Source organism: Prosopis cineraria, unplaced genomic scaffold (genome assembly GCF_029017545.1).
Source record: "Prosopis cineraria cultivar Desert tree isolate PC_DT_omini unplaced genomic scaffold, ASM2901754v1 PC1, whole genome shotgun sequence".
Taxonomy (NCBI): domain Eukaryota; kingdom Viridiplantae; phylum Streptophyta; class Magnoliopsida; order Fabales; family Fabaceae; genus Prosopis; species Prosopis cineraria.
Genome location: NW_026555332.1, coordinates 50,566,482 through 50,578,969, shown reverse-complemented (window position 1 = coordinate 50,578,969; position 12,488 = coordinate 50,566,482). Strand labels below are relative to the sequence as shown.

Here is a 12,488-nt window from a genome sequence, read left to right as displayed (position 1 = left end):
GACATTTAGGACTATCATAATTCAATAAACCAAAGCAAGGTAGCAAACCACTACAACTTACAATATCAGTTAAAATATTATTTCCTAACACCAAAGCATCCCCTGAAGTAGGAGGAAGAAGACCAACGAGCATTGAGATTGTTGTGCTTTTTCCAGCTCCATTGTGCCCTTTTAATCAACATGCAAAATACATACATATCAGCAAGCATTTGACATAGACACAAAGCTTGTTAAAATAGAGAAGCGAATTGTGGAGGATAAGATATCCCCGTGAAACAATGAAACAATGAAGGAAAGGATGCAGCAAAACTCACTATCAATTCTGTCTGCAGAATGGAACTAAGGAGCATAAATAGGGGGGAAAAGGAAAATTCAGACACTAGAAGACCTAAAATTCTATCAATCTAAGTTGACAACTTACAACAAGCACAGGGAGCCATCACCCATAAACACTAGATTTCAAGAGGCGATACTTGAAATAAATTTTTCAAACTCTTGTAGAGAATGACAATTATCAAAACATCAAAGTTTAAGATATTAATTTTTTTAATAGAACAATAAATAGACCAAACCACAAAATGTCACCAAAGGAATAGATTAGACTACATACCTAGAAGAGCAAGAATTTGATTTTCATACAACGTAAGTCGTAATGAGTTAACAGCGCAGCAAGCCCCCTTTTTAGAAGTATACAGTTTATGCAAATCCCTAATTTTAATGCACCTATAGTTTTCAAAACAGAAATAAAAGAAAATCAGCCTAACAAAAAATGTCAAATAGCACCACAACTGATGCACATCTGCTGCATGAGACAAACCTGCCATCCAGCTCCTGTTGTTTCATGTCCAAACTTATTGCTTCTATAGCAGGTTTGAAAGCATTTACCACTGGAAATTTTTCTTTTGACTTGGGAATCCTATCAGCAATTTCTATGTCTGAACTGGAGGAACAATGTTTTACAACTTGTTTCTCCCTCCAAAAGCCTTTTTGGAAAATAAAGTTCCATGAATATTGTGATCCATACTCCCTTGGAAGAACCTTCATGATGAGAAAGAGAACATAAAATTATATAAATATTGGGTATATCTTTCTATACTTGAATGCTTATTTTCCCTGGCAAGCAGCGTAGAATTGAAATGGACTCCTTGACAGATGCTGGCATACAGGGAGGAAGGAGATGAACAATGAACACTAAATAAAAACTACAGTCCCCTTCTAGACTAATCAAGCTAAAATCAGCAGATAGATTCAACTAATCAAAGACATACCTTATCAAGATAAAGACCAATCGCACAATACAGCAGTATCAATAAGCATCATCAGAAAACAGAACAAAAAATTTACTCCAGATGAATCCTGTAACATTAGTATGTTATTAAGTTTCGGCCAAAAAAATAGCTTCAAATAAGAAAGGAAAGGCCCTGATTGTAGAGACTTGCCCGCCATATGTTGCTCCAACGAAGTCCAACATGAGCACGCTCATAATCAGCAAAATTGATAGACCCCAGAGCAAAAGCCGTGGGTGAGAGCAAAGAAGCAATAATCTTCAAGACACTAATGGTGGCAACCTCAAATCAATTAAATCAGCAGCTGGGAATATACAATTTTGGATAGTGAAAAAATAATTATAATTACCAGTAGCTCAAACACTTACATAGAGACTGCCTCATCATACACAGTGTAATAAGGGAAAAAACCACCAAGGAAAGAAAGGGTTCCAACTGCTACAGCTGTTTTGGCCCGTTTGAAAAATGTTGATATCAAAAATGACAACATAATTGCACTAAGCCCAAAAAGGAAGAAGTACGCAAACACCAGTGTCTTATCGCTATACTTGAATAAATTGTCCATTGTGCAAGCTGTGATGATTCCAGAAGAGATTGCAAACTGTAAAGAAACCAAATTGTAGAACCATAAACACAATCCAAATGAGTGGAGCAGATGAGGTAAGGTTCTGACTTTGTGAGGTAGCTTAGACTAGATAGGGGGAAAGTAAATTGTTAGATTGAGAGAATTATGGGAAAGGAAGATAAGACAGCATCCTAAAAGAGAAGAAAACAAAATAGCAAATACAAAGAAAAGAACACTTGATCTTAAAAAATGATGATGCCTCCCCATCCCTATTACCTGACAGGGAAAAAAACTGGAAAAAGGGAGGAGAACACAAGTGAGATGCAAGAATAGGACCCTTTTTCTGTAAATCAACTAGAGTTGACACCTATAAATCTTTGAACATTTCTTTCCAACCAGATAACCCCAAATCAAAGTGAAAACTGCATATTGCCACAAAACTTAGCCATCTCTATTAATATCACAACGTTGAAACCATTTCATTCATAATTGTCACTTATTCAACCATGGTTTTTATATTTGGCAAAAGAAAACACAGCGTAAAGTTCAAAAATAAAAAATTCATGAAACCCACAAGGAATCCCAAAATCAGCACATGGTCAAAGGATTTTATTCTCCTCATTGTTCCTAAAAACTTGATAGCTATAGATCAGCAGGACAAACCCAAAAGGATCTGTAATGAGAAAGTTAAATCCTAGCTTTTCCACAAAAAAGACCATATTATAGGTATATTATTCAGCTGTTCCATCTCGAGCATTTTGCACCCCCAGCTCTATTGGTATAGTTCTCATGTAATGTGTCTGAGGTCTCAAGTTCATTATCAGAATGCCCCTTCTTATATGGTTGGATCTCCCAATAAATTTATGCCATAAGGGAAAAGCATGGGCTGAACTATTTTTGGTGATATAGTTTCAACGCAAAAAAAAAATACACAGAATAACATAACATAAAAAGGAATGGCCAAAGTTTACCTGCAAAGAATATGTTATAAACCATGAGAGATGGAACACACCATCTTTCAGGCCCATCATGTAGAGCCCTTCCTTAATTTTCTGCTCCTGGAATTTTGGACCAATATTTTAGGTGAAGAACTCAAAAAAGTGAAAGACTCCTAAAACATAAATTGTGAGGACAGCGATCTAATAAAAAAGAAAAATTTAAATGTAAAAACACACTTGTACAACAAACAGTGAAGGGCATAGGTAAATCAGCTGACTAATTTTAAAACATTTTGTTAGCAAACCTTCTCAAACACAGAATAACTGATCAGTCGAGAAATTGGATACAGAAATCCCAATAAGTACCTGCACACCAAAGTCCCAAAGAAAAGATATATCTCGTTGGATATTTTAAAGAAGTGTTCTTATGAATAGAATATATTAGATAGAATATAAAATTATTGGAGAGAAGCTTACAAAATCCCCATGAAATTCTTCACATTGACTGGAACTGATCATCAGTGTACTCTCGAGTGGGAAATGGAGCCAATCGTATGTGTGCAGGGCTAAACTGAGTCCAAGGAATTTTGAAAGAAAAATCAGTATCATTGGAGCGTGGCAGAGGATGCTCTACACTTCCAGTGCTAGGGGTTATGTCAGACTGCTGAGCCATGAATATTATAAATGAATCAACAACTTGTTGGAGCTGCAGAAAATCCTAAACCATATTAGTTTCAAGGAAGGAGACAGTGAAGCCTCAAATTTTGAAAGAGATGGGTGCAACAAGAGACAGGTGGAAACAAAATTGTAGTATAAATCTACATAAACAATCTATAAAACAATGAAAGAGTATTTAAATAACTTATAAACTGACATGTAAAACACCAAAAAAGATATAACACAATACATTGCTCACTCTCTCTCATTCAATTTATATATAGAAGAAATGAAACCTGAAATCTCGTAAAAGATGGGTGCAAGGAGACAAATGGGTGCTAAACTATACAAACAATCCCATACAAGAACAATAAAATAGGTTGGTGTGGGGTGTAGGTGACCAGAGTTCAAACCCTAAATTAGGATATGTGTGGTGATTAGAGTAAAAACACTTCTGATTTGCATGCCTGCCCACCAAAATGGCATCAATTCAAAATCAAGGCTTCTTCTAAGACCCCCAAAAAAAAAATCATTTGTTTAGTACTCAATAAGATTAGATACTAATGACATGCCAACTGCAGCCCTTTTCCTAAATGTGTATTTTAAGTGAACTTTGGGCTAGCCATCTAACTAATCTTGAAACACGTTTTAGTTTTTCAAAACATAATCATGCCATGTGGGAATATTTGATATTTTTTATAAACATTGTATAGCCTTTATTAGTATTTATTAGACATTATTAGTATTTATTGTCCCTCCTGTAAATATAGCTAATATGTGCCTCAGAATTATAATGAATGAGCAATATTCTTTTCCCTCAAATTCCATATGATATCAAAGCACAGGCTCGAAATAAAAATTAGGGTTTTCAACCTCCTCTACAATACCTGAGGGCTTTCGTGTGGACAATGGTGGAGCATGTCTAGACTCTCACCGCCAGCCCTAAGGTGATCAAGAGGTACCAATCAGCCAACCACAGGAAAATGAAGCCAAATGGCGGAGTGTGTAAGCTACACGCACCACTTCAAAGATCTGTGCCAGAGAGGTTTGCCCAGCGTGTGGAGGCGCATGTTCGCTCAAGTCTGGCAGCGACTGCTCTCACCAACAAAGATATCCCATTTCTGGTCAGATCCCAACCCCTCCTATGTCTGGGCACCCTTCTTTCACATCTTCCAGGTTATGTGCACACTATTTTGGGTTGGAGTCTCATGTTCGTAGGGTTGTGGCCTCTGTTTCAATTATATCATAAGAGATCAACTTTATCTGAAGTGATGGGAGTGCTCTTATGGGTACCTTGAGCATCAGACCTATTATGTCTAGTTCTACATGTATAGCAATAGCGGCAAAACATAGGACTTTCCTTCAGGCTTTAACATTGTCACAAAATTAAATGATATGGATTGTTGATTCTGAAGCCTTCAATCATATGACTAATTGTCACTAGTTGTTTACCACTTACACCCTATGTGCTGGGAATGTTAAAGTGAAGATTGTAGATAGTTCCTTAGCACCTATAGTGGAAAAAGGGAGCATTCGAATCTCAGACTCCATAATGTTGGAATCTATACTCCATGTGCCTAAACTTAGTTGCAATTTACTTTCCCTCAGTCAATTGACCAAGCAGTCAAATTGTTGTGCTAAATTCCTTTCATCTCATTGTGTTTCAAAATTCATCATATGCAGCAACAATCAAAATTGCTACGGAGTATGAAGGGTTCTACTATTTTGAAGCTGTGGCTTGAGTGGGTAACTCCCCAATTGTTGGTAACTTTGCATGTGCCTCTAAAGTTAATGATTTTATGTTATGGCATAAAAGGAGGGGTCATCCTAATTTTCATTACCTCCAACGATTGTTCCTAATGTTATCTCCACACTTGAATGTTAATAAAATCCATTGTGAAGTGTGTAAACTTGCCAAACACCATAAAACTTCATTCCCTAGAGACAAATACTCACCAACCAACTATTCACAGTGACTTGTGGGACCATCTCATACTCCCGATCGTACTAAAATGGTGTGGTTCATTTCTTTCATTGATGACAATACTTGTGTCTGTTGGGTTTATCTTTTAAAAAACAAGTATGAGGCTGCATCTGTATTTATGAATTTCTTCACTATGATCAAAACCCAATTCAATACCACCATCCAAGTCTTACACATGGACAATAGGACTAAGTACTTTAACCTATCTTCGAGTGCCTTCCTCCAAATGCATGGTATTGTCCATGCTAGTTCATGTGCCTATACACCCCAACAAAATGAGGTTGTAGAAAGAAAAAATCATCATGTACTTGATGTTGCCAGGGCACTTATGTTTAATTACAATGTACCCAAGTTTTATTGGGGAAATGCTATTTTGACCACCACTTACCTAATCAATCATATGCCCAATCGAATCTTATCCTTTAGAACTCCTCTCTAGAAATTGCAAGGTGTATTTTCCACATCCCATATTGAAACCAATCTTCCACTTCAAGTGTTTGGTTGCACCGCCTTTGTCCATAACCACCAAAGCAATAAATTTGAATCTCAAGCGACCAAGTGTATACTTCTTGGCTATTCTGCTACTCAGAAAGGATACAGATGTTTTGACCCTATTTCAAATACACATTTGTTAGCCTTGATGACACTTTTCATGAAGATACTCCTTTCTATCCCAATTCTTCAATTTAAGGGGAGAGGATAGACAAATCTTAGACTTGAAAATAAGAACCTAATAGAGAACAAGTCCTTCTTGAACTATGGATTACACCAACTGAGCCATTATCCCAACCACTACCTAAACATGAACCATTGCCTTCATCTACTTCATCATCAACAACCACTCCTCTTATGCCACAAGCTAATGAGCATACTTAAATAGGAGGAGATGCAGAAAGACCAAAAAAGGGAGAATTGTTAGTCTACACTCAGAAAAAGAAACCTAAAAATAGTGAGCAACTTTTACCCAAAGCACCAAAAGAGTCGAAACCAGAAGTAGCTCTTAAAGCAAAATTCAACAGACTTAAAATTTGGGCAACTCCTAAAACCCCAAAGCTAGATACTATAGAACAAGTAAGTGCATCCATTGATCTTGACCTTCCTATAGCTTTGAGGAAGCAACCTCACTCATGTACTTTCCATCCAATAAAGAGGTTTGTTTCATGCGATGCGCTTTCTCCTCAATATCAAGCTTTTGTTATTGATCTAAATAAGTTGAAGGTACCTGAGACAATAAAGGAAGCTTTAAACATCCCTGAATGGAGAACCGTTGTCACGAAAGAAATGAGGGGCCTAGAAAAGAATGGGACATGGGAACTTGTTCAGCTACCTAAAGGAAAAGGAACAGTGAGTTGTAAGAGGGTGAAAGCACGTTTGGTTGAAAAAAGGTTTACCCAAAGATATGGTCCAAACTATGAAGAAACATTTGCTCCAGTGGCAAAATTAAACACTATCACAGTCTTATTGTCCGTAGCAGCTAATCTTGAGTGGCCTCTTCACTAACTTGGTATTAAAAATGCATTTCTGAATGAAGAGTTGAGGAGGAGTCTACATGACTCTACCTCCCGAGTTCAATAAAGACAAAGAAAATCAAGTCTGTAAATTGAAAAGTCTACATAAGGTTTGAAACAATCATTAAGAGCTTAGTTTGATAGGTTCTCAGGAGTCCTAAAGCCCAAAAGTTATAAGCAAGCCCTATTGGATCATACAATATTTGTCAAAGTCGAGGGAGGGAAGAAATGTATCCTTATTGTCTATGTTGATGACATAATACTCACTAGAGATCACCTTAAAGAAATAGAGAGTAGGGGCAGCCCTTGGCTAGGAATTTGAAGTCAAAGGTCTTAGGAAGCTAAAATATTTTCTTAGGATGGAAGTTGCTAGGTCAAAAGGAGGAATCTATGTTTCTCAAAAAAATATATACTTGATCTCTAAAGGCGGGTATGTTGAGTTGTAGACTTGTTAAAACCCCTACTGAGATCAAGAAAACCAAAGAAGCCTAAGCAAAAGGAGAGATATTAGAAGCTGGTTGGAAAGTTGATATATCTTTCTCATACGAGGCCAAATATAGCATTCAATGTTAGTGTAGCCAGTCAATATATGAGCCACCCAATGAAGAGTTATATGGAGGTAATCAACAGGATTTTGAGATACCTGAAAGGTATTCCTGGTAGAGTTTGTTCTTCAGAAAACATGAGTAAAGATTCATAGAAGTTTACACCAATGCAAGTTAGGGTGGAACCTATAAAGATCAAAGGTCAACCTCTGACTATTGTTCATTCGTGTGGGGAAATTTAGTTACATAGAGAAGCCATAAGCAAAGAATTGTTTCAAAAAGCAGTGCTGAATCCGAATTGAGAGCACTGGCTCAAGCAATAACAAAGGAATTGTGGCTAAAATGAGTCTTGGATGAAATATAGGTTAGAGCAAGCTCACCATTAAAGCTCTATTGTGATAATAAAGCTGCCATAAGCATGGCCTTAAATCTAGTACATGACAAGTCTAAACATGTTGAGATAGATCAATACTTCATTAGAGAAAAAGTGGAAGAAGGAACTCTGTGTTTGACATATTTGCCTACAAAGTTGCAAGCAACTAATGTTTTGACTAAAGGCTTACTTGGACCTGCATTTGAGAATTGCCTAAGGAAGTGGGGCATGGCTAGTATCTATGATCCAACTTGAAGGAACGTGTGGGAATATTTTATATTTATTTTAAATATTGTATAACCTTTATTAGTATTGATTAGGCTTTAATTAAACACTATTAGTATTTATTGTCCCTCCTATATATAGCTAATATTTACCCCAAAATTATAATGAATGGGAAATATTCTTTTCTCTTAAATTCCACATGCCAGCTTGATAGCCAAATGACATATCACTTGGAATCAAGGCTCCTTCCAAGACAAAAAAATTCAAGGTTTACAACTCAATAAGATAATTTATTAATGACGTACCAACTGCAACTCTTTTTCCAGATCTGGATATTTATTATGAACATTGGGCTTGCCATCTTATTGACCTTAAAGGAGGTTCCAGTTAATCAAGACAAGTATATGTTGCAAAATATAAAAAGGTATGAGTAAAAATGATTCTAGAGGAGGCATCAGTAGAAAAGGACATAACTACTGAAAGCAAATTAGTATCAAGGTCTTGGGCTTGGATAACTTCCTAAATCACCAAATTCCTCCATTAGATGTTCCTTAATTATGTCCTTGAATATGACAACGGACATAACTAGCTCTCTAAATCATATGAAATTCACATACAGTAATTAATTAGTTATTTGTTGATTAGTCAGCTGTACAAAGGTTTGGCAAGAATTAGGAGAGGCCAAAACTCTTGTAACATGTAGCCTTTCCAGGCTACTTAGCCATAAGGAGAGCTTGTATCAATTGCATCATTCATCACTTCCGCAACAAAGGGGCAACAAAGGTGGGATAATTGGCATACCTTGGTGTTCTTATATCTTCTTCAAAAGGTGCCAAATAAATAGAAAGATTGGGTTGCCTTGTTGCATTCTAGATCCTATTAGTTTTCTGTTTTATCCCCCTTTTTTTTTCTTCCTTCTAACTGATATGTTTTCCTCAACAAACAAATTCTGATCTCTTTCCAATAATATTTCTTCGGTGACAAAAACAACAAAGAATGGGAAGAAAGTGAAACATACAGTCAAAAACCCACTGAAGCTGTACTGCATTGTTGGTATTGCACTAACACCAAGTTCCAAGTCATGGACAAAAGGACCATTTGTATCCATAATGGTCTTAACATCAGGAAAACCAGAGAAAGCCCATGTGTGATTGAGGCGTATGCTGTAATCAAATGACTTAGGACCTTGTTCATGGAATACCACTGCTCCTTTGATTTTTGGATATGAACAATTCCTAAACAGAAAGAAAGTAAAAGTGTAAAAATTATCAGTGAATCAACTCATTACGACTTATCAACAAAACTCTAATGACTACTAAATTTGCTACATTTGCACATCACATCTTAAGCTTTTTTTAAAAAACAAAAATACGAAAAAAGTAAAGATTATGAGGGAGGTAGAACAGTAACATGACTCATTAACAGAAGCACAAAATAGAAGATGATAAAGTAGCAATAAAAAAGCCAGAGATTCTATAATATGCTCCTATTCCTCTGCATATCTTAAATAAAAACTCTTCTGGAAATAAAATTAACCTATAAGACCTAGTCATGTGAGTATGTCATTTATCCACACACACCAACCAAAAAACAAAAAGGCTGAGAGAACTGTAGCATAATCACCCAAACCTAACTGTTGTTAGAACAATGTAACATAAATAATAAATAAATAAATGCAAGCAAGAAGAAGCCCACAAAGCAACCGGAAAACTCTAATTTCAATTGTCTAATAACACCTCAAGCATTATTAACAGGCAATGTCTGTCAAGATTACTAGAGACCATAATAAAAGATCCTATAGTGCATCTATACCAGGATATAACCAAAGAAATGATGATTTGCAAAGTCGCTTAATTTCAAAAAACCTAGATATCTCTGTTATGGAGAAATATCAGACTTTTAAACCTATCTAAACAAGTTTATTAGTATCGTATCTGCTATTTCAATCAATCAAAAACAACATATGACTTAAATTTCAATTTAACCATGCAACTGACCCAATAATTGACCTTAAAATCCATCATATAGCCTTTAATGCCACGGAAGAGTTTACCTTGCCTGATTGCTGGTACCATAAATGTCTGAGCGTATGTAAGTCTCCAGCTCTGCCTCATCTTTGTATATTTTACTGACAAGCTGCAAATCATGACCCGGGTTTTTTTCCATTTTTTTAGCTCAACAATCATGACCAAAATTTAATTCGCTTGATTTGTGAAAATTATTTATAAGGAACGTGAATGGAGAACACAAAAACGAGTGTTCACTATACTTATTTTGCAATAAGGTGGTTTCTAGAGAACTAGTTTTGAGATTTTCATTTTCATGGAGCCATGGGCAATTCAAACTAGCATATATTATGACAGCACATTGAATTCTATGCACTTGAAAAGTATTGTAATACACTTCTATCATCGCCATAAATATTTATTTCAGATTCCTAATCCCCTAAAACAAAATGCAATAAATATAAAAATGAAGATCACTCATTACGCTGAGATTGTTTTAAATTTAGGACCATTTAAAAGGCAGGCAAATTCAATGTACAACATAGAAAGGACCATTTCAGTTCTCTACGTGCAAGAAGGAGCAATAGACACAGATAGACTAACTAAACTAACAGAAGAAAAAGACTAAGCAACAACACTAATCAAACACAATCACTCAACCACAGTAAAGCTCAATCCAAAAGTGAGAAGTTAAAAATAGAAAAGCTAGCAAAGAAAAATATTGCACAAATCAATCAAGAAAATTAAGCTCATAAAACCACAAGATAACAGAAAACGAGGAGGTACCTTCAAGAGGGGAAATTTTATTGACATTATGTCTATCATTTGCTCAGTTTCTGTTGTATTAGGGGCAAAAGCTAAATACTCTCTCTTTGCCGACAAAACTTCCAATACTTGTTGGAAGCTAGGAGAAATACCCCTGCCCACTTCTACATACATCCCTTCTCGGATATGCCTGTTCCATTTTCATAAAAACATTCTCTAATAAAAATATTGAAAAGGATAAAATTAAAAAAGACGTTATTTGCTTCGCTTTCCTTCCATATAGATCAAATAGTGAAATCAAATTGAATTTACTACAGATATAAAATGGGATTCAAATTTAAACACGATTTCACGCTTATATACTCTATTCTCTCCCTCGAGTTCCTAAATGTGAGAGACGAAAAAAAGGTAACACTCAGAAGCAAATAATAGTTTTTTTTTCCAGAAAATAATAGATAGAGAAAGAGAAGTAGAAAGGGAACGCTCACGGTTGTGCGGGATGAATTTGCGTATCAACCCGAGTCCTTACAGCTATTAACAGCAACATCACTAAAGTTGGGAGCAAAACCTGTCAACCATTGAGTGATGTGTCAGAACTCTTACATTGATGAGTCCTTCTTGACCGAATTCAAATGAACAATACTTCTGTTGACGAAATTAGAAGGGAAACAAGCACACGCGCCCACATTATCAGTGAAACAACATCAAATCTATCAGAGACAGCCGCCTCCCACTATTCACTCCTTACATCAGGAACATAAAATCGAAATTACCCGGTACATAACAGGTAAGTAAAAACTAATAGCAAAGCAACAGCTTCAAGCCGTAGACTACCTTACTCTCAGAAAAAAGCAAACAAGGATCGTTCAATGCAAGCATCACATCACTCAACTCCACGTTCACTCAAAACACGGATGGGGTAAAATGTGAAAACAAAGAAAGGATAAATTATCAAAGTACAAATACAGAGTCAAAAGGAACAGGTTAGAGAAACATGCAAATAAGATCAAAGCAGGAACTACTTAGAGAGTTAGAATACAAGAGAAAGGCGGGAAAGAGATTAATGAACAATCAACCTCAGCGCTTGTTGCAAACGGATGACGAATTTTGAGAAGCCAGTTCTTCCATAGCATGACCTTTAATTGCCTCCTCGCAGTGCCCATCGCTGCAAACCCTACAATTCCTTCAGATTATCAGAGCCATGGCATGATGGCTTCAAATGGGAAGGCAGAATAAAGAGACAAGTGCTTGAGAGAGACTCAGGAACACCGGAGGAGCAGGCGTTCGGAGGTCTTTCCTTCTTAACTTTGGTCCCTTTTTCTTTTTTCCTTTTGCTTTTTTTTTTTTTTTGGCGGATGTTTCGTGTTCCTTAAACCTTTTATTTTAGTTTTTTAGGTTTTAATTAATTACACTACGGAAACATCACGATGTAGTAAATAAAACGGGAAAGTAGTAGTAAATTATTATCGTTGTTGTCGTTGTATATGGTTTACCGCATTCTTCACGCTAAGGTTTCCCACAAAAAGTTGTAAAATTGACTACCAATTTAATGTTCATACTTTTTACTGATAATTCATACATATGGACCAAGTAAATTCATTATAAATATAAATTCAAAACATAAATTCATAATAAT

General features: G+C 36.0%; 1 protein-coding gene across 1 annotated transcript in view; it reads right to left on the bottom strand.

Moving 5' to 3' along the window:
• Window positions 1–12,139, bottom strand: part of LOC129321538 (ABC transporter A family member 1) — a 38,858-nt gene extending 26,719 nt beyond the window's left edge. The window contains 17 exon segments of the mRNA XM_054967334.1: window positions 62–168; window positions 611–723; window positions 818–1,038; window positions 1,269–1,305; window positions 1,307–1,356; window positions 1,440–1,554; window positions 1,655–1,887; window positions 2,823–2,909; window positions 3,095–3,155; window positions 3,267–3,291; window positions 3,294–3,495; window positions 9,100–9,316; window positions 10,135–10,217; window positions 10,874–11,042; window positions 11,341–11,420; window positions 11,929–12,026; window positions 12,122–12,139. Coding sequence (XP_054823309.1) covers window positions 62–168; window positions 611–723; window positions 818–1,038; window positions 1,269–1,305; window positions 1,307–1,356; window positions 1,440–1,554; window positions 1,655–1,887; window positions 2,823–2,909; window positions 3,095–3,155; window positions 3,267–3,291; window positions 3,294–3,495; window positions 9,100–9,316; window positions 10,135–10,217; window positions 10,874–11,042; window positions 11,341–11,420; window positions 11,929–12,015 — 1,887 coding nt within the window. The 5' untranslated portion in view covers window positions 12,016–12,026; window positions 12,122–12,139.
• Window positions 12,140–12,488: the final 349 nt, after the last annotated feature.